Source organism: Rhinopithecus roxellana, chromosome 20, assembly GCF_007565055.1.
Source record: "Rhinopithecus roxellana isolate Shanxi Qingling chromosome 20, ASM756505v1, whole genome shotgun sequence".
NCBI lineage: Eukaryota > Metazoa > Chordata > Mammalia > Primates > Cercopithecidae > Rhinopithecus > Rhinopithecus roxellana.
Window position 1 is genome coordinate 16,724,989 of NC_044568.1, and position 21,638 is coordinate 16,746,626.

Here is a 21,638-nt window from a genome sequence, read left to right on the forward strand (position 1 = left end):
TCAAAGCAGGGGGTTGATTGACTCAAGTAACTAGAAAGCCCAGAGGTCTCTGTGGCTGCAGGCACAGCTGGATCCAGGCATTGACATGTTCTCATGACTCAGGTGCCTCCTTCTCAGCTCTGCTTTCCTCCCTGATGGCTGCACACTCAGAGGGGCCCTCCCTTTGAGAGCCTCTCTTTCCTAATAGCTGCTACAAGTGTCCTGGGGCTGGCTAGTACTGGAGACTGATTGTTAGTCTAATTTGACAAATAGGGATTCTTTGCCTAACCCAGACTGTTCCCAGGCCAGTGAGATGGGTTGTCCAAGCCTACAGCATGTGTCCACCCCTAGAATCGGGAGATTCAGCTCAACACAAACCGCTCAGACTGGGTTGGAGAAGGGTGCTTCCCTTCTGGGAACTAGGGTTCTTCTGCCAGAAAACAAGAGAAAAAAGCCACAGAGGCAGAGAGGGCAGCTGCCCAGCAGAGCAGAGCTGGGCAGAGAGGAGCGGGCAGGCCTTCACTACCACCTGGAAGCGGTCATTGCTGTCTCTCCTGCAGCACTGCCGGGGCGGGAGCACACAGTGAGTTTTCTAAAAAAGTCAGCTCTAGCAGTCTGCCCTGCATAAACGCTCACAGGCCAGACCTGGTATCTTCATCCATTCAGGCTACTATAGCAGAATACCATATGCTGGGTGGCTTATAAATAACAGAAATTTATTTCTCACAATTCTGGAAGCTGGGAAGTTCAAGATGAAGGTGCTGTTCACACAACAGTCTTGCGTCAGGTGGGGACTACTTTCTCGTAGACGGCGCCTTCTTGCTGTGTCCTCACGTGGTGGAAGGGCTGTGGGTCTCTGGGGCCTCTCTTATAAGGGCACTAACCCGCTTCATGAGAGCTCCACCTTTAAGACCTAATCACCTCCCAACAACCCCATCTCCAAATGCCAGCATCTTGGGGGTTAGGATTTCAGCATAAGAATCTTAGGGGGACATAAACAATCAGACTACAGCACCTGGTGAGTCTGCCCAGAGGACATGTGTGTGTTTTGTCATGTGTCATATGGCCTGGGCACCCAGGCATGCTCTGACCAGCAAGAAACAGCAGTGTGATGGGGCCGTAGCAGAGAGAACGGTGCTAGAAAATACCCCCCACACACACCCCATAGGCCCAGGAGGAGCCTTGGATAGGAAATTCAGGCTCAGTGTGAGCCCCGTCCCCCAGATCCCTAAAAGCAGGCAGACTAAGGAGCAGGGCCTCTCCTGGCTCTAGTAATTGCTTATGAAGCCCGCCACCCTCCTTTGTGCTGGCAAAGCCCCTCCTTCCCCTCAGGCCTGGCCCTTCCATCCTATGCATCTCCCTCCTGTCTGCTTGGGGGCTAGGTTAGGTGCCAGTTAGTTCTCAGCTCGGGCCTCAGGCGGCCAGATCTTGTCTGAGATGTCAAGTCCAGAGCTGCTGGCTGTGGCACATAGAGGAGGCTGACTTTGAGTCCAGGCTCTCCTTACTGGCGGTGTGATCTTTAGCAAGCTGCCTCACCTAAGCAGGATACCCACCTGCCGTAATCACTAAGGGAGATACAAACTGACAAGAGCTGGAGGATAGAGAGGACTGAGTGAGAAACCAGGGCCAGGCCTCATATTAAAATGCCAAGGATCCGTACATCCTGGAAATGTGGCTAAGCACCAGCTTCTACCAGGCACTGTGTGAGGCCCAGTACCGTGAGAAATCAGGAAACAATGCCTGCCCTGAATACCCGGCACATACAGCACCAGCTGTACCACGGTGTGTGTTGTGCGCTGTGGGAGCAGGGAGGTGGGCTTCCCTGAGGAGGTGACATTTGAGATAGGGTGGGACGGAGACCAGAGTGATCTGGGCAGATGGAGCACCTTGAGGTGGGATTGCCAGCTTATTTGGGGAACAGGAGTAAGGCTGTGTGACTGGAGCCCCATGAGACGGGGAAAGTGGGAGGATGTCAGGACAGAGAGCAGGCAGGGGCTTCGTAGGCCCCAAGGAGTCTGGAATGCAGGAATGATGGGCAGCTGTTGAGAGGAAGAGCTATACCCATTAGGATTAAGTTTAACTGAATACCAGAGACTCTGGAAATTATGCCTTAAATAAGACAGAAGTTGAATTTAAGTATTAAGAAAATACACACTGAAGATAGTGTGCGGATGACTTCGGATAGTGTGGAGTCTGGTCCTTGACCTAGGCTGTTTTTGGATCACTATTCCACTATCCCGAGGGTGTTGACCTTGTCTTCATGATCCCATTTATCTGCTAGAGCTCCAGCCATCACATCCAAGTTCCAAGCATTAGGAAAGAGGGAATGAGAGAAAAAGGGTGCCCCTTACCTTTAAAACAACCTTTCCTGAGGCCTTACTTCACTTCAGCTTACCTGTCATTGTGCAGAAATTGTCACATGGTCACAACTAGCTGTAAGCAAAAAAAAAAAAAAAAAAAAATCAGCCTTCTAGTTGGATATCAGTGTGCCCAACTAAAAATTTCTGGATTCTTTTTGTAAAGGAGAAGGGGAGAATTGACATTAAGAGGAAACTAATGGTCTCCTGCTGTGTGAGGAACAGGCTGAAGAGGAGAAGGACCGAGGCAGGGAGCCCTTGGGAGGGAACCATGGAGGCCTGGACTCAGAAGTAGGGGAGGAGATGGGGAGGAGCAGACAGCTGAAAGCAGATTTGAAAGAGGAACCGCAGGGCACTGGGCATAGGAAGGTGCAGTGAAATCAAGCAAGTCTCCCCGTCTTTGAGTTTAAGGAGTTGAGCCAATGTGGAAGACAGGAGAAAGCAGAAAGGGCGGGGGGCCAGGGGGTGTTGCTGCCAGCACAGGACCCCTCCCAGCCCACAACGGGAAGGCCTAGACCCCTGGGCTGTCTGCTGGAGAATCCCAGGAAATCATCTATCCCAGATGTCCCCAAGCTGTAGAATGCATCCTACTGCAGTGGGACCCATTAAATTCCAGGTCACACATGGAAGCTCAAACGTGGGAGCACAGTAGGTTTGTGGCCTCGGTTTGTAAATTGCACCCTCTTGAGTGTCCTCCTGCAAAGCCTGTTGTGGCTCCGGGGCCCCCACGTTAGCATGTGATCCTCAGGTCCAGGGAAGGTCTTGCCTCATAGGCGTCCCCTACCCTGCTCTCGGGTCCTGACTTGTTCTGACTCAGGTGCTCCACAGATCTGCAGAAACCGTGAAGGTGGGGCCCAAAGAAGGAAGTTTGGAAAACTCTTGCCAGGTCCACCACCCGCGTTCCTCAGATGGGAAAGTACCCCAAGATTGCCCGAGGTCAGCCAGGCGCGAGGAGCAGGATCGCTGCAGGTCCCTGACTCATAGTCCTTGCACTGTTTTTAGCCCCAGGTGGAGGCGCCGCCCCTGCTCACCCACCTATTGCTGCCCTGAGTCATCCCTGCCTGCCTGGGGCACCCAAAGCCCAGGCCCCAGGGCTGGCTTTCCAGGTCACTGCTGCCAAGGGGGCTCGGACTATCTTCATGCCCGGTGAGGGCGAAGTTGGACCCTAAGGACTGGGGTGTTGGGGATACTGACCTTTGGGAGTTGGGTCAGGTCAGCATGGGGACTTTGCCTTCCAGCCTCTGCACCATTGTAGCTTCCTTCCCAGGACAGGCAATGGGAGGGGGCACAGCTGCCAGAACTTTCTCACTGCCCTTCTGCAGTGGACAGGCTCTGACATGTAAATGGCACCTTAGCTGGACAGCTCAATTCTGGAAGAGCTTTGGCCTCACACTTCTTCTGTATAGACCTTTTGTTGGCCACAAAACTCCCAGATGCTGACCTCATTTTCTTTGTGTCTCTCCCATCCCCAAGGATGCCTGCAGACTTTCAGTACCTCCCACTCACTTCTAGAGCCACGTGCCATGGGCTGGGCAATCAATCTCTCTCCTCTGGCCTAATCAGAGGGTTGGGAGTTGAAGGGGTTTGCGGCAGAATAGTTGTCTAATAATAATACTGCATGCAGCCGGGCGCTGTGGTGCACGCCTGTAATCCTAACACTTTGGGAGGCCAGGGTGGGTGGATCACCTGAGGTCGGGAGTTCGAGACCAGCCTGACCAACATGAAGAAACCCCATCTCTACTAAAAATACAAAATTAGCTGGGCGTGGTGGCACATGCCTGTAATCCCAGTTACTTGGGAGGCTAAGCCAGGAGAGTCTCTTGAACCCGGGAGGCGGAGGTTGCAGTGAGTCGAGATCATGCCACTGCACTCCAGCCTGGGCAACAAGAGCAAAACTCCATCTCAAATTAATAATAATAATGCACACATGAATAAAATATCCCAATTCTGGAGAGCCTGTGAAATCGGGGAGATGGTAGGCCTGGTGTATGCCACTCCCAGACCCCAGTGGGGTCTCGGTCTCTCTTCTTGGCTCCAGGACTCATGCAGGCTGAAACCAGGGGTAAGGCAGCTGGACGAGGGCCCCCAGCTCCCTGCCTCCACCTCCTCCAGTGCTGAGCATCTTGTCTCGGGCCTGGTAGTAGTCAGGGTCTCTGTTAGTGTGAGTGGCAGAAACTAACGGGATGGGGCTCACAGGCCAGGTCACATGAAGGGTAAGGGGATCCAGCCTTGGGGACCTAAATACCATGACACTTCCCTGCTTCTTTCTGGTAGCTTTATTCTGAGAGGCTTCTCCATGGGTTGGGGGACACTGGTCTCAGTGATACTAGTGGCTCTGGGGCCACATCCTCCTAAGCTTCCCCCTTTGAAAAATCCCAGGGAAAGACTACAGGTGGCCCAGCATGGTCACATGCCCACCAGCCACCTCCTCCACTCATCGCCCTTCTTCCTTGCCTTGGCATCTCATACCTGGTTCCCAGGGCCTGGTATGGACTGGAAGCTGGCCTGGGCTCCACAGGACTCAGGGTCCAGCACACTCCTGGCCCAGCCCTGTGCTCCCAGCCATGTCTCTCCCTGTTGCTGGGACATCTCGCAGTGCCACTCAGCTGGTGCACACCCTGAAGCATGGTGCCCCGCGGGCAGGCAGTGGTCACTAGGCAGGGATGTTCTCAGGGCCTGCTAGGATTCAGCCAGGGACAGAGGGGCCACTCAGGTGGTGGTCAACTTGCACTTTGGTTAGGAGAGTGGTCTGAGCAAAGTCCTGTCAGCCACAGAGATATGTGAAGAGCAAGAAGACAGGGTATGTCTGGTGCCGGGGCTGAGACGGGTTTGCTGTCCTCAAGACAGCGTCTAGAGGTTTAGGTTCCTCTAGAAGCTTCCCTGAGACAAGGATTTGGGTAAGACAAGGAGTTTATTTGGGAGGTCATTTCAGGAAGCACCGAGGCAGTGGGGAAGCCACACAGGAAGGGAGGGAAGCCATGAAGGGGAACTGATGGGTGGCCTGCCACGTTGGCAGCTGGGGCTCCATCCTGTGGGATCCTGTCTGACTGTGTAGCTTGTCTCAGAATTGCCTCCCTGGGAGGGCAAGGAAGCTGGGTATTTGCCCATTCCTGTCTGTCCTGGGCACCGACTCCCAAACTGTGCAGCCAGCTATACCCCCGAGGCAGTGAGCTCCATGGGCAGAGGCAGGAGGGTGGCCCGGGGCAGCACCTGCTCTGCTCTCACCTACTCCGAGTTGGACACGAAAGGCTGTGGCTGCCTCCGACGGAGTGCAGGTCTTCCTGGGCAAGGCCAGTTCAGCTGTGGTCTAGACCCCTCTACCAGGCACTGTCGGCCATCCAGGGTGCTCTTGGCACAGGGGGGTGTGATCACAGAGGGTGGGCCTGGAGTCCAAAGGCACCTCATCTTGAGTCCCAGCCCTGCCACTCACCATCGGGTTGTGAAGTGAGTGTCTTCCTCTCTGTGGCCCTCAATTTCCCCACTATGAAGTGGGGATGGTAATACTGTATTAGCTGTGCCACAGCAATGCCATCTAACAAGCCTCTCCTAAACCCAGCCACTTAGTTCTGCTGTAGATCAGAGACCCAGGGCAGGCTCTACTCTGTCCGTATCCCACCCCCAGGCCACCAGCTCCCCAGGTCCTCTTCCCAGGATGAATGACAGAGCCTCATGGCGATGGCAGGGCCCATGAGGACCAGCAGAAAAATGGCCTTTCGAGCTGGCACAGTGCCACTCCTGCACCATTCTGTGGACCGTGGCGAGTCCTGTGCCATACTCAACATCAAGCAGACAGGAAATATACTGTGCCTTTAGCAGGAGGAGCTGAAGAGGCACAGGACAACGGGTGTGGGCAGAGGAGGGGTGAAAGGCCCAATGACACAGCTCCTGGCACTCGCTCCTGAGGTGGGGGAGGTTCTGAGGACAGAGTGTGTCCACCAAATCCTTTGTACACTAAGTACTACTCCCGTGTGCAAGGTGGCAGTGACAGTGCAGTCCTGGGATGTCTCCAGGAGGCTTCTTGTCTTCAAAGACTACCACACTCCTGGTTGTGATGTTACATGCATGTGATTGTAGTCTTTGAAAACAGGTGACCCTACTTTGATATCCAGGATGAAGGGAAGGGGAAGAATCCTGTTAATTATGCAGTACTTTTTCTGTAATTTCAAGAAGGCTCAGCCTACACTTGTGCACCTTAAGCAAATTCAGCTACACCCACTCAGACAAGGAGGAAGGGAGGAGGCAGAGGAGGAGAGCGCTCTAAGCTCATTACCTGTCCTTTCCCATTCCCATGTTTCACCTGACCTAGGGGCTTCCCCTGCCCCCAGAGAAAGGTAGGCCCCAGGTCACAAACAAATCAAGAAAAATTAATAAAATGGCCTTTGACTTTGAGCAATCCAAGGGCCAAAGTTCTTGAGATTTAATGTTGGCATGAGATATTTTTGCCATCTGCACTCACTTGGCAACCAGTCCCTCCCCTCCCCCAGTCCTGAGGCACAGCCCCCCTGTGGCCCATCCCTCAGCTAACCAGAATTCTCCACCGAAACACCTGCTCCTCCACATAGCCCAATTCTAAGGACTCCATTCCAGCCTGCGTAAGAAGTGTAGAAAATTACAACTCAGCAAATAACACTTTTTTTTTCTCCCCCAAACAAAATAACTGTGTTTTCAGGATGAAAGCAGAGCTGCTGGTTGAGTTGGAGGGTGGAGAACAGAGCCCAGCCCACTCTCCCTTCCTGCCCCGGAAAACTCTGGGGCCCCATGGGCTGTGGCTTGGAGCTCCTGCTTTAGGATGTCCATGTGGTAGAAGGCCCCACAGGCCCCATGAACCCCGACTGTGTGTGCTCAGATCGTGGCCCTCCCCAGAGCAGGCTGTGAGCTGAGCTGTGGTCCTGCCACACTGGCTGGGTCCTCATCACAGTCCCAGCCAGGGGAGAGCCCTTGGCTGGCAGGGGTCTTCTGTCCCCACCGAAGTCTTAAAGCCCACCATCCACCTCTCCTCACAGGCTGACGCCAAGATGGTTTGCGACGTGGTGAGTCGGATGGAAGACACCGAGCCCTTCTCTGCAGAGCTGCTTTCTGCCATGATGCGGCTCTGGGGCGACTCAGGAATCCAAGAGTGCTTCAACCGGTCCCGGGAGTATCAGCTCAACGACTCTGCCAAATAGTGAGTGTCCCAGCAGGTGCACAGCCTGGAGCCGGGCAGTGATGCGGGAGTGGAAGGGGACTGGCGATGGGGATTGGCAGAGCAAGGATTCTCATCTGAGGTGATGCCTGCCGGGAGATGTTCTACTACAGGTGGGGGGTGTCAGGAAGGAATGAGAAGGGGCCTCTTTTCCTGCCCCCCAGGAGAAGGAAGAGGCCAGAGAAGGCAGAGGACACAAGAGACAACCACACAGTGGAAATTCCCAGAGGGTGGGACTTTGTCATTGGCCTGTCCCGAGGAGTGCCTGGCATTGCAAAAAGATGGCTTTCAAGTGTAGCAGCTTTGGTTTTTCATGGGGAGCCCCTGACCCCATAAATACAAACCAAACCAGCAGCCATATAGACAGAAAATAAGTGGTGCCATTTTGTTTTATTTTAGAGAAAATAATAAGTTTTCCATTCCCTTATCTTCAAAATTAAAAATAAGGGTCGGGCACGGTGGCTCAAGCCTGTAATCCTAGCACTTTGGGAGGCCGAGACGGGTGGATCACGAGGTCAGGAGATCGAGACCATCCTGGCTAACACGGTGAAACCCCGTCTCTACTAAAAATACAAAAAACTAGCTGGGTGAGGTGGCAGGCGCCTGGAATCCCAGCTACTCGGGAGGCTGAGGCAGGAGAATGTTGTAAACCCGGGAGGCGGAGCTTGCAGTGAGCTGAGATCTGGCCACTTCACTCCAGTCTGGGCGACAGAGCGAGACTCCGTCTCAAATAAATAAATAAGGAATATGTAAGTCTAATATAATAAATGTATACTTTAATACTCTGTTATAACTAAATAAGGGAGATGACAGGAGGGCAGGAGGGTGGAAGGGGGAAAGGAAGGGGACAGAGGGAGAAAGAAGAGGAGAGAAGAGAAGATGGAGAAGTAGGAAGTGGTAAAAGCTGGAGCTGGTTAGAAGGTGCTCCCGGCTCTTCCCATGACTGCAGGTCACAGGTCCATTGGCTGCAGCTTTATCACTCTAGGCATCTCCAAGGACATCCTCACTGCTTCCATGCCCTTGGCCCCTAGATTGGAGGCTCCAGAGCCCTGGGATGGTCAGTGTTGGTCAGGGACATTTCTTCTGTCATGGAGACACTGGGGTTGCCCCCTTGGCTTTTGGGAAACACACCCCACTTTTGCAATTGCAATCTGGTGCCCATACATTCAGTGGGGACTTTCCGCAAGGAGCCTCTGCACTTTACCCCACTGACTGGGAAGACTCTGACATGATCCAGTCCAGCCATTTTCACCAGGTCTTCTCAGCTGGGGCCATTTTGCCTCCAGGGGACATTCAGCAACATCTGGGGACATTTTTGATGGCTGCAGCTAGAGTGGTTCTCCCGGCAGCTAAAGTGGTGCTCCTGGCAGCTAGAGTGGTGCTCCCAGCATCTAGCAGGTAGAGGCCAGAGATGCAGTTAAACATCCCACAGTGTGCAGGATGGCCCCCACAACAAAGAGTTGCGTGGCCCCAGACATCCATAGTGCCAAGATTAAGAAACCCGAATCTACGCAATGCCAATGGACAATGGCTGAGGCCAATGTTCACTCCTGGACATTTCCACAGGCCACACGGCAGCCAACAGACTAGGGACTTGAGCAAGGCCAGGAGCGGCTTCCCATTTCTGCACACCTAGATTGACCGCAGGGCAAATGCCAAAGTCCTGTGAGTTCCAGGTGATGACTACCTAGGTCTCTGGGCCTGATGAGCTCCCAGGGACACCCTGGTGGTCAGGGCAGTGAGCCCAGAAGCTCAGTGTCCACCATTCCGTATGCTCAAATCACAGACCAGAGCCAGGCAGGAGAGAGTGACTTTCAGCTGCCCTCCTCCCTTCTACCACTCCCTGTCCCTGCCATGGAGTCCAGGGCCTCCTCCCCGAGAGTCAGCAAGGCCCAAATCTGTCTTCTAGTGGCTCACCAAATCCTGCTCTCCACTTACATTTTTACCCATTTCACTAATTATAACATGAATCCATTACAAGAAAAAAAAATTTAAACAAATGCAGAGGCATATAAAATGAGAAGCAATCTTCTTCCTACTCCCCTCACCAGCCCTGCCCCTCCCACTTTTACCCACTTCCATTTATTTGTCCCAGTGGCATCCAGAAAAACTTGATCCTCCGACTCAAAATAGTATTTACGGCCACCCACTCTGGCATCGAGGGAGCTCAGCTCACCTTCCTTCCTTCCACCGCTCTCCACCTTCACCTCCGGCTTTTTGCTGGTTACAGGATTATTTTTAGTTCTTCCGGTGCTTACCTTTATAAGTTTAAATAAGAAACTTGAGTCAGTATTTGTCAACTCCCCACCAAGTAAGCTGAGGAAATTCTCCTCCCTGCAGCCTCGTCTCTGCCTTCTTTCAAATTTTCCACTTCCCAGGTTGATGATGTTACTATTCTCTTCTGTCACCATGGCTGAGCCTTCTGTGTCTCCCCTCTGGGAGAGGGCAGGAAAGGCAGGGGACACACAGGTGCTCAGGGCCGGAAGGGCCTGGTACATTTCCTGTTTTAGCAGTTAGACCTCAGCTTCTGACAAAGTCTTGGGCCCAGTATAGAAAGCAGATCAGGGTGGGTTTGTTGTGCTGGAAAGGAGAGGGAGGCCTCACAGGGCTGCCACAGCACGTGCTTCCAGGGGGGTGCCACTGACATCCTAATGCCCCAACCATCAAAGCACCTCTCTGCCCAGCCCTTCACAGGGAAGGGACCAGGGCACAGGTTCCTGAGCAGACTCTTCATGCCCCCCGGCCTGTCTGAGCAGGGCTGACTCTCCCCTCTGGATAACCACCTAGAGGCGGGTCCCAGAAACCCTGGGCACATCCATCCAGGGGCTGTGAAAGGTACTCTGGGGCCTGGTTGGCGCTGGGTTTCCTCAAATCCAGTTCCCCACTGCGTTGTCCATGCTGGCACCCGAAGTTTCTTCTCCTTGCCTTCTCTCTTGACCCCACTCCTATTGGGCTCTTGCTCCTCCGCCTGCTGAGATGGCTCATAGCCCAGTCCTATCCTGGGGGCTGCTCCATCAGCCTCCTCCCACTCAGGGCTCAGGGTTCAGTCCCCCAGTACCTGGGACCTCCTTTCACTCTCAGCACCCTCCTCCTCTCAGGCTGCCCTTTCCAGACTCCCTCGATGCCTCCTGCCCACCCACCCAGGCAGTTGATGACAGGGGAGGTCTGCTGGGGGCTGCTGTATCCCGTCCCCAAGCTCCATCCCAGAAGCACCTCCTATAGAGGCCTGGCGCCTGGTGACCTTCTCCTGTCTCATTTTAAACACCTTGTGCACTTGGACAAACTCTCGAATTCATGTTGCTAGCCCAGCCCTCTCTCCTGACTTCTGCCTACTCAGTGTCTGTTTGAACATCAAATAAGTCTCAAGTTAACATGAGCCCGTGGGACCCCTGGCTCCCATCCTCCCCATAGAACCTGCTCTGTGTGCTCCTCCCTCCCTCTACATGTGTCTCATTCCACCACTTGGAGGTATGTCTACCTCTGCTCATCCTCCTGTATCCCACACCCAGGCCACCAGCAGATGCAGCTCCTCTGGCAGGTACATCAGATTCTGACCACTCACACCCTCCACAACCACCCCCACTGTGCCAGTGCCATCTGGTGATGACAGCAGCTCTGCAGGTCCCACCTGCTGACCTGCTCTCTTGACAGCAGCAGGGCTGTTGTCAACATGCTTCTGGCCAGAACCCTCGAGGGGCTCCCGTCTCACTCAGAGTAAAAGCCCAAGCTCTGACAATGACCTCAAGGGCCTGCTTGCCCCAGCCGGACTCTGGCCACCCTCACCTCCACCACCTTTCCCAGCCTCACCCACCATCTGGCCCCTCCACGTGTGCTTCCTGCCACCACACCTGCCAGTTTTTCCACCGGGCCACTCGAGACCCACTTGGTCCCTCATTCCCCTCAGTCTCCCCTGTCCAGACGCCTTCCCCAACTACCTTGCATCAAATAGCAGCCCCCAGTAGGCCTCCCCCATCACTAATAGCCTGATTCGTTCTCTGACACTACCTCCCGATGTATTGTATCTCTGACTCTCCTGTTTATCACCTCACACATGTGTGTACACTCCCCTGGAACGCAGGCCCTGGGAAGGTGGGGCTGTGTTGATTGCTCCATCCCCAGCTCCTGGAACAGTGGGTAGGTGGGATGGGCAGCAGGTGCGCCGTCAGCCTTCCCGACTGGGTTGCTAAGCAGTTCTCCCACCCCCTCACCCCACCCTCCACAGCCGTCTCCTTGCATGAGGCTCGGCCAGCACAGAGAGGCCAGAGGGCCAGGTTGCCCGTCTAAAGATGGTTTGCCCTGGCTGGGAAAGGAAGAGCAGGACCAGACACTTCCAGGCTGGTGTCCAGCTGCAGATGCGGGGGACGTCCTCACAGCTTGGAAGCAGAGGTCATGGGCGCCAGGGCAGGGCAGGCACAGAGGCCTGGGAGGGGCTCCTTCTGGCTGAGACCAGAGCCTGCCCAGATACCACTGGCTGGCAAGGAGGCTGTGGGGCTGGGGGCACGTACAGGTCTGCTCTGCAGCTTTGGCTCCCTCACCCCCATCCCCACATCGTGCCCTTCCACAGAAGGCAGTCAGGCTCAGGAGAGGAGACCGGGAGTCCTGTTTAAGTTTTTCTTCTGGATTTTTAAAATGTTAATAGAGTCCAATTTAAGAGCATGGGGTCTGGAGCCAGTCAGAACTGGACTGGAATCCCAGCCAAGTTCATTTTTCTTTTTTTTCTTTTTTCTTTTTTTTCTGAAACAGAGTCTTGCTCTGTCACCCAGACTGGAGTGCAGTGGCACGATCTCAGCTCACTGCAACCTCCGCCTCCTGGGTTGAAGCGATTCTTCTGCCTCAGCCTCCTGAGTAGCTGGGATTACAGGCACCCAGCTAATTTTTGTATTTTTAGTAGAAACGGGGTTTCACCATGTTGGCCAGGAAGGTCTCGAAATCCTGACCTCGTGATCCATCCACCTCGGCCTCCCAAAGCGCTGGGATTACAGGCGTGAGCCACCGTGCCCTGAGCCTTGGAATCCACCCTTTTGTTTTCTTTTCTTAACGTCATTCTCACAAGGATTGTCACTGGGTTCTATCAGTGAACACCCTAACTGGTGACGGCATCTGCCCCTCCCAGCCCTGTGGACATTCATGAGCTGGTCAGCATGCCCGTCTCTCATGCAGTGGTGACTGCAGGTCCAGCCAGCAAGCTGGCCCCTAGCAGGTCCTGAAGCAGATGCAGCATGGGACCCCACATCGTCCTGTGGTTCAGACACTCGGGGTTCCTCCCTGTGGGCTGCTTGTGGTTCACCCTGGCAGCTGGGATGGGTGGCCTGGCAGGCTCTGTGGATCACTGAGTCTTCCTTCAGGCCTGGCCCAGCTCCCTACTTCCTGGTTTCCCAGATCCTACCCTGGCTTTAGATTCAAACTTAACCCATAATGAACCCCAAAGCCCTTGCAGGCAGCATCCTCTGAGTGCTTGGCCTGAGGCCTGGGCAGGTGACGTGCAAAGGCCTGGTCTGTTCCCACAGCAAGAGGTAGCAGGGGTAGAGAGCCCTGATTCCAAAGACTGGGTCCCAGGGAGGCCCAGCCGCTGTATGGCTGTGTAGCCCTGAGCCTCCAAGAGCATCAAATTGGAAGGGGCACACAGACCCCTTGGTAAGTGAGAAGGAAGTGTGGAGAAGGCAGGGAGCTGCTCGGGGGCCTCCGAAGCCCCAGCGAGTAATAAAATATGGCCTCTGGGGCCAAAGGTCTGGGTCATGGCCTCAGGCAAAGTACTCACCTTCGATGAGCCCCAGTTTTAGTACATTTAACTCAGGGAAATGATGCATGAAACATGGTTACACATGGAAAGAATAGAACCTGTCTGTTGGCCATTATTATTTTTTACATGAAGAAATGACAAAACAGTATTATTATAAACATGGTAGTCTCATGTAAAAGGTTGACTTTGTCTAAGTGTCCCAGGAGCTGTGTGCATCGCCCTTTTGGCTATGAATGAGAGTGTGAGGCGAAGACCCTAAGACCCTCTTCCTCAGTCGCCCCCACTCCCTGTGGCCTGGGATGGAGGTGATATCGTTTCCACAGTGACCTGGAGGGGCCCTGACTGAGACTGGACTCCGACAGTGGGTGGCCTGGCCAGTCCTGAACAATGTTCAGGCGTTTGGTCCATGGTCGCCTGTTTGTTGCTGTCCTCAGCTACCTGGACAGCCTGGATCGGATTGGGGCCGCCGACTACCAGCCCACCGAGCAGGACATCCTCCGAACCAGGGTCAAAACCACTGGCATCGTAGAAACCCACTTCACATTCAAGAACCTCCACTTCAGGTGAGGCCCAGGGAGGCCCCCAGGCCCTGGCGAGGGCTAAGAGGGGACATGTCCAGCCTCTCAGCGCATTTCGTCGGCAGCACCCAAACATCATCCTGCCCCAGGGACCCCACGGGTTGGGGCAGGCAGCTGGATACCAGAAGGAACCTGCCTGTGTTTCTGCCAAGTTTAGGGGCTGCGGTGAGCAAGGAGGCTTCCTTCCCAGAGTGAGGCTGTAAGGAGCAGGGAGGATTTGGACAAGGAGGGGCAGCCCGTCCCTGAGGTGACTTCCAAGGAGGAGGAGGAGGTGGGCTACCAGGGGACCCTTCCAAGATCACCTTACGGGGAGGGGCCGAGAGGGGGGCTGGGTAAGCCCAGGCTGCCTCTGTGAGACCCTGAGGACCCACGTCATCCCAGAGCTGGAAGGAGCAGAGAGCGCGGACCCACCCTCTCCTGGTACATGTGGGAAGCTGAGGCCTAGCAAGAGCAGAACTTTCCTCAGGCACGGAGCATGGCTAGAACCCAGGGGCTCTGGGCCTCAGAGCAGGGGCCTGATGGGTGAAGTGGTTCCCCGGGTCCTGCTGCAGTGCTGTGTCCCCACCTGCAGTAACCTGCATGCACGGAGGCCTGGGAGCCCTTGCTCCATCCTGCAGGGAAGAGAGGCCAGCAGAGAAGGGGAGGGCAGGGACCCCCTGCAGGGAGAGCTGAATCCTAATATTCCCTGCCTCCCATGTCCCCGACTCCCACCCACTCCTGTTCAGACTGATGGGCGGAGGCTTTGGGCCCAGGAACCGCTAGGCCTCCACGGATCTGGGAAGCAAAACCTTGGTCAGAGCAGCCCTGAGGGGCCTCTCTTGGCTTCCCAGGCTCCTTGGTCTCTCCTGCTCCTCCAATGGGAGCACAGGATGGGGATCTCAGCTCAACCTGGCCCAGCAAGGCAGGGTCTGAGAATAAGCATTCTGGAGGGGCCACGGAGGCCATCCGCCAACGCCCGTGCATTACAAATGGGCAGGTGGGATCTAGGGGAGCCAGTGATAGAATGAGAACCAGACCCATTCCTTGCTCCAAGCCCACTCTTAATCTCTGCCTGCAGTCGCTCTGTTGTGTCCGGTGGGACCAGGGATCCTTCCCTGTTCCCCTCTAGCAGGCTGTGTGTCAGCAGGCGTCCCAGATCTGGAGGCTGCAGGGCTCCTCACTCTGGGGATTGGGGTGGGAGATTGACCTTTTACTTCCAGGACATAAGTCCCACCTGCCCACAATCTCTCCCAGAGTTTTTGTGCCCCCTTGGGGGTAGAGTCTGAGAGGGGGAAGAGGCCACGCTCTGATTGGCCAGAAAGGGGCCGTACTGGGCAGAGGTGAGAGCGCCAGCTTTGTCCACAGCCAGACCCAGCTCCACTGCAGCTGGACTCTCACCAGCTTGGGCATGTCCTAAGTCCATGGGTGGCTCACTTCTGCCATCCACATAACAGGTGACATCTCCTGCCTGCTTCACCGCCACACTGGTTTGGAGTTTGTCCAGAGCAAACCCAGGAAGGAATAGACTGAGGGGAGGGTCCTTCTGAAAGGAGGACTCTCAGAGTCCTTCCTGGGGGTGGCTCAGATGCGCCCTCTTAGTAAAATGCCTCAGATGCAAGGGCAGGTCTTTGAGTCGTGATATGTGAGCACAGCCAGTCCCAGGACAGACTGGGGGCAGTGCCTGGGGATGACAGTGATCCAGCTCTCTGTCAGCACCTGGAATGACGAGGTCTTCTAGTAAGGGCTTCTAGTGAGGCTCTGAGCACCGTGGGCCCCATCCTCTGCCTCTCAGCATGCTCACAGCTTGATCCCCAGGCAGCCCTCACCTGCCTGGACCCTGCGCCTACCAACTCCATGCCTCCTACAGGCTGTTTGACGTCGGAGGCCAGCGATCTGAACGCAAGAAGTGGATCCATTGCTTCGAGGACGTCACGGCCATCATTTTCTGTGTCGCACTCAGCGGCTATGACCAGGTGCTCCACGAAGACGAAACCACGGTAAGTGGCCTGGGCCCCCCGGGCAGGGGGCAGCACTGAGGAGACGGCCGCAGGACAGGCGAGCCCTTTGAGCACTGGGCCTCAGGTGCCCACAGTGGCTCTGGGGTCCAGCCAGCTGTCATGGTTAGAGGTTTCCATCATGGGTGGGCCGTGCCGGCTCTCTCCACCAATTCCGTATTGCCAAGGCAAATGCCTCATGATGCCAGTGTGACGGAGCCTGTGTGTGCAACCTGATCACACATAGCCATGCAGAATGTGCCTCTTCCGTAACTTGGTGGAGTCACAGAGGCCATCAGGCCAGAGCAAAATTAAGCAAACCCTAAAAAACCAGGAGGCAGCCAAGCAAGAATGTACATGCAACAGAAATAGCAGTCTTAGCCTGACAGCCATCCCTGGGGCACTGGCCTCAGATGCTGCTGAAGCAGTGTGGGGCCGGGGATGCTGAGGAAGAGGTGGGGAGGGCCCAGGATGCTGCAGGAGAGTTGTGTGGGGCTGGGGGTGCTGGGGAGCAGTGTGTGGGGCTGATGGGCCAGGAAGGGCAATGGGGATGGGACATGCTGGTGAGTGACAGTCATGGCTCTGGGCTCCTTTGCCAAATGCCAGATTCACATTCAGCCTGGGGCCTCAGCGAGGGGACATTCCCCTGGGAGAGTGCAGCCTTCCTCTGGGCCTAGTCCTGGTTCTGCTACTCACTGGCTTGCTGCTGAATTAGGCAGCACCCTTCCTGGCTCAGTTACTATTTTCCGTAAAAGGGGGATAATAATAGTACCTGCCTGTTGGGGGCTGTCGGCAGTGGGATGGGTGATCCATGTGCAGCGTTCTGGAGCTGTTTCTGGGACAGCAGTGCCAAGCTGGTGGTTGTGCGGTGACTGGTGATTGCCCTGAGCCTGCGGGTCTACTTCATGGTCCCCTTCTGGGCTGCAGCCCGCCAGGCACTGAGCATGGCCCACAGGGTCACTGGAGATAAGCCCCAACACTCCTGACAGCGGGGCCCATAGGCCATGGGGTCACAGCCTGGCGTCTGTCATCTCCTTCTGTCTAGAACACATGCAGACCCCACCCCACGCCTCTGCGGGCTGGCACTGAGGGTTTGAGGTTGGAGGTGGAGCTTGTTGTCACACTGGGCCTTGAGTGAGGCCTGTCTTCTCTCTGGGTCTGTTTCCTCATCATTTCTGGCCCAACTGGTCCACTGGGCTTTGCGAGGATGGGATGAGCTTTGGAGTGTGGGCTACTGGGCACAGTGCTATAGGGAGGAGGAGCCGCCGCCCTGAGGGGCTTACACAGAGTGATGGGGCTTTGGGCTGGTGGTGTGGGTAGTCTGGACCCGTTCCGTGTACAGGCTCACCCACCTGGCTCTTCCTATTTCAGGCCCACTTGTACCCCTGACTTGGGTTTCTGCTGTAATTGTTCTCAATGGCATCTGCAGGCAGTGATGTCAGTCACCAGCTGAGTCTTGATGCTGAGTGGGGCAAGGGTGGATGCACTTCCTGGGCCATGCTTGGACCCAGACTCACTGGCCACCCAAAGCCCAGGTCAGCCTCCTGACCATGCCCCCACAGTGACTGCCCAAACATTTCCCACTCCTCACTGCTGGACTCTACGCTGTTAGGGCCACTGCTCCAACTCCTGGGGTCTGAGCTCCACTTGGCTCACCTTTTTTCCCTGTGTCCACCATGGTTTCAAAGACAGCAAAGGAGCTGGAGGCAGGAAGCCAGGAGGGCCCTTCCCCCTGGAATCCAGCCTCTCCCTGGACTTGCCCTGCCAGGCCTGTGGATGGCTTCAACCCAAGTCCCAGGCCCACCGGCCATGGGGCTGGGCTCTCACTCACCTCTGGAAGATGGAAGCAAAGGGACGTCTGGGTGGGCCTAGCAGCCACAGGCCCCAAGCTCTGCGGCCCACGGGTCCCCAGTGAGCATGAGCCTGGTGCTGGGCCTGGCACTGGGTGACCTTCCAGCCTGTGGGCCTTGTTGCCTGGAGCACTTGCCCTCCAGTCTTCACCTTCTCTCGCCTTCCTTTTGCCCTGTTTCCCCTACCCTTCCACACAAGGGCTGGAGCAGAGGACCTTGGAGAAGCCAAAGCACGTGGAGCCAAGGTCACAGGCAGGCTCTTCCTGTGTCCTTCCTTCCCCAAAGCTGGCCACCTTCGCAGCCTGGGGAAGAGTAGCAACTCGTGCAGGGAATGGGGATGACTTTGCAACCTAACAGCAGCCACAAAGGCAGCTCATTGCCATGGTGGCAGCAAGAATACTGCTGCTGTAGAACTAAGCAGTCGTCGCCGTGTGCTGGGGGCGCGTGCAGAGGTGGTAACTTGGGAGTCAGACAGATCTGGTCCAGGGTCTAGCATCGCCCCTGCCACCTCTGTGATCATGGGCAACCACCCCACCCAGCCCGGGCCTGCACCTCCTCCTCTGTAAATGGTGACGATGGTAGAATGGCCTCGCAGGCCACATGAGGACCACTGGGCTAAAAGCTGTAAATGTGCCTGTACGCAGGAATCATCACTCAGTGAATAGCTCCTGCGGCTACTACATTCAGACGCCATGGCTAGAGGTCAGGTTCTAGGATGTGGGAGCTCTGTCTGCCTCAGGCAAGAGCCAGGCCCCAGGGACTCAGGCCTTGGTCCTCAGCCATCCTCTGGTCAACGCTGCGCATTCCTCTCTGGCCTGGGGTGAGAGCTGGGGTGACAGCCCGTGACAAAGGTGTCTGGAAGCAGCTCCTGGAGCCAGGCCAGGAGAGCCCTGGGGCTAGTGGCTGCCGCTGGCCCTCCAGCCGCCCTGTCCGCTGCATCCCGGGAGCCCGAGAGCCTGGTCCTGGCCTCGTACCTGCTCTCAGCACCACCCAGCCGGGCCTGCGGCTGCCACAACTTCTCCACTACCACAGTCGCCGCCACCGCCTGCAGGGCCTTATCTTGCCAAATCAAGGCCAAAACCAGTTCTGAGAGACCCTCCAAGCCCGGAAGGTATGAAGCACCTCCCTCCAACCGAATCCATCAGCTAAGAGTTGAAAGCAGCAGGTTCTCAGGGCGCCGCTGGGTGACTTTGCTGTGACACCTGCCCAGCCTGCCCCTGCGCCCGCACTCCTCTCCAGCCACTTGGCCTGGGCTCATCCTACCCATCCTGCATCTCTTGCCCTGCGGTCCACAGGCCCAGGATGGCCATGGCCCCTGTGAGCCCACACGGAGCTCTGTGCAGAAACTGGCCAGGATGCCCTGGCCCTGAGACTGGTTGAACCAATTTTTCAGTATTTTTCTCTTTCTCCTATTGGGTTTTTATCTTCTTCTCTGCTTTAATCTGTTTTGCTGTGTTTCATCTTGGGGTTCCTCTGGCCCCTCTACTGAGAAACCAGCCCCAACAACCAGTTCTCCCAGAGCCTCCCCAGCCCCAGCCCACCAACGAAACCACCAACCACACCAAGGCCACAGCAAGCTCACCCCCGAGACGCTATCCCCCTGGTGTCTGCTTCCAACTCGGGATTAATTCGAGGATCTCTTAGTCCTCGGTTAATGTTTCCCAGCCGAATGCGTGCACCCTTCCAACCTCGCTGTCGAAACCGAATGAGACCCTGGTAGAGAAATCTGCATGAGCGGGGTTCTGCGCAGATGCGTTCGGTGGTGGTTGTGGCCCTTGCCCTGTACGTGCATGGTGCATGTCCTCTCCATGAGCTGGAGCCTCTCCAGTGACCTCACTGCCCCCACCTGGGGCCAGCTCTCTTTGGAAGGGGGCAGCGTTCCCCACCCCTGCCCAGCCCTGCTCCGCCCCGCCCTGCCTGCGTGTGGAATGAAACAGGACCACGTCCCGTCTGTCCTTGTGGATCCTCCCGTCTCCGTCCTGGTGGTCTCTGTCCCGGTGGTGCGTCCAGCCACATTGGTGGACCTTCCCTTTGCTTGTCCCGCTGTGTCATTGGCCGTGGTGGGTCAGGGCTTTGGATGCTGCCGCCCCTCACTCGCCCCTCCACTCTGTTGCAGAACCGCATGCACGAATCCCTGAAGCTTTTTGACAGCATCTGCAACAACAAATGGTTCACAGACACGTCCATCATCCTGTTTCTTAACAAGAAGGACATATTTGAAGAGAAGATCAAGAAGTCCCCGCTCACCATCTGCTTTCCCGAATATACAGGTAGAGACCCCTCCAGGGACAGCAGGCCCCCAAGGGAGCGGACCCCATTCCCAAAGCCCAGTCCACCCTTCCTGTGCTCGGTGGATGCCCCCGACTCTGCCACAGAGAATCCACACAAACAGGCCCCACCCTGCCCCCAGATTGTGCTCTAGCGAGGAGGGGCAGCTAGCCGGGACTTCCTCATCAGGGAAAGCAGGTGGAGCCCTGGCTCTGCCACTTATGAGCTATGCGACCATGGTGGCCTCTGGGAGCCTGAGCTCCACTGTCTGCGCACAGGGGCTCTCTGTGACAAGAGAACGCTGAGAAGATGAGGGGCGGGGCACAGAGGCTTGGAGTCAGGCAGCCCAAGGTTTATGCCCCAGCTCTGCCACTCACAAGCAGCTCAGGCAGGTCATGCAGCGTCTCTGAGCCTCAGTCTCTGGGTCTGTGAGGTGGAGTGATGGCTGTAATTGCCCTCGCCTCCCTCACCGGGTGCTCTGAGGAGGGAATGAGCTGATGGGCACGCAGAGCTTCATGTGGTGCTCACATAGGAAGCGCTCCCCGCCTGTCTGCTCTTGCCTTTAGGGTTATGCCTGTAACTCACACGGGGCTGCTGCAAGATTCAAATCACAGAGCTTTGTAAGCAGCAGAGCCCTGGCCCCCTACATAGGGTGCTAGGGATGAGAGGCCAGCCCTGCTAGTGCTGTGGTGGGTTTACCTGACCATGGGGTGGGTGGGCAGCCAGGAAGGCAGCATGACCAGGGTCTCCTGAGGAGCTGCAGGGTGGCAGCCCTAGTCAGTGACCCCAGAGCAGTTACAGGGCCCTAGCATAGCCCGGGTGCCCATCAGTTCTTCTGAGATGGCCAGACCCTGACCAGAGAAGTGAGTGGGAGGAGAAGTGGGGCACCCTCAGCCCAACCTGCCCTGAGTCCTGGAGGGCACAAAGCAGGGGCCGACAGAGTCCCAGTGGGGCACCCCGGGTGCTTGGGGCCAGGCAAGCAGCACAGCTCTCCTACCTCCTGCCTCCGCCCATCCCCCAAAATCAGGCTGAGTACCTGGCAGGCCAGTACCCAGGCACATCCAGCTGTAGTTGAGTAGGGCTCAGCCTCCCTGGAAGCTCCCAGCCAGCTTCCTGTCTAGCCATAGTTGAGGGCCTGTGGATCCTGCCCTAGTGACCTGGGCTTGTGGCCTTTGGGGCAGTGGAAACAAGTGGGGTAGGTCAGTTACCAAGGCCAGTTTGGGGCTGAAGTGGGGAAGGAGGAGGGGACAAGGGAGGCTGAGTAGTCAGCTGCAGTCCTAGGACACTCCCCAACCTCCAGCCCAGATTGAGCAGAGCTGAGGTCTGGCAGACCCTCCAGGCTTTCTGCACAGCAGCCTACTCCAGCTTAGAGCTGCGGCTCTGAACTCCAGCTCCCATCCCTGCTGCCCCCTCCACAGATTGTCACAGCCCTACTTGTGCCTGGCATGGATTCCTGGAGGCTGAGGGCCTTCAGTGCAAAGCTGGGGTCCTATTCTTCTGCCCCTTCCCAAACTAGAAGCTTCTCTTCTAGACTCTCCTCTCCCTGTGTCTACCTGGGAACCAGCTCAATGTGGTGTCCCCGAGGAAGGTAGCATCTGAGCCAGGCGGTTGTTAATCCCCTGTGAGTGAACATCAGAAACAAGAAGTTTGTAGGCTCCTCCTGCCACCTGGCCCAGCAGTGGCCGCAGGAGGTGATGTCAAAGCCTGCTCT

The 21,638-nt window shown here is 56.2% G+C and overlaps 1 protein-coding gene across 3 annotated transcripts in view; it reads left to right on the top strand.

The window, feature by feature from the left end:
- The window catches only part of GNAO1 (G protein subunit alpha o1), a 167,201-nt gene that overhangs the window by 130,698 nt on the left and 14,865 nt on the right, over positions 1 to 21,638 (top strand). For 2 of the 3 annotated variants that reach the window (XM_030925455.1, XM_030925457.1), the window contains 4 exons: positions 7,340 to 7,500; positions 13,693 to 13,821; positions 15,683 to 15,812; positions 19,776 to 19,929. In XM_030925455.1, coding sequence (XP_030781315.1) covers positions 7,340 to 7,500; positions 13,693 to 13,821; positions 15,683 to 15,812; positions 19,776 to 19,929 — 574 coding nt within the window. The remainder of the gene's footprint in view (positions 1 to 7,339; positions 7,501 to 13,692; positions 13,822 to 15,682; positions 15,813 to 19,775; positions 19,930 to 21,638) is intronic. The other variant, XM_030925456.1, reaches the window with a different exon arrangement.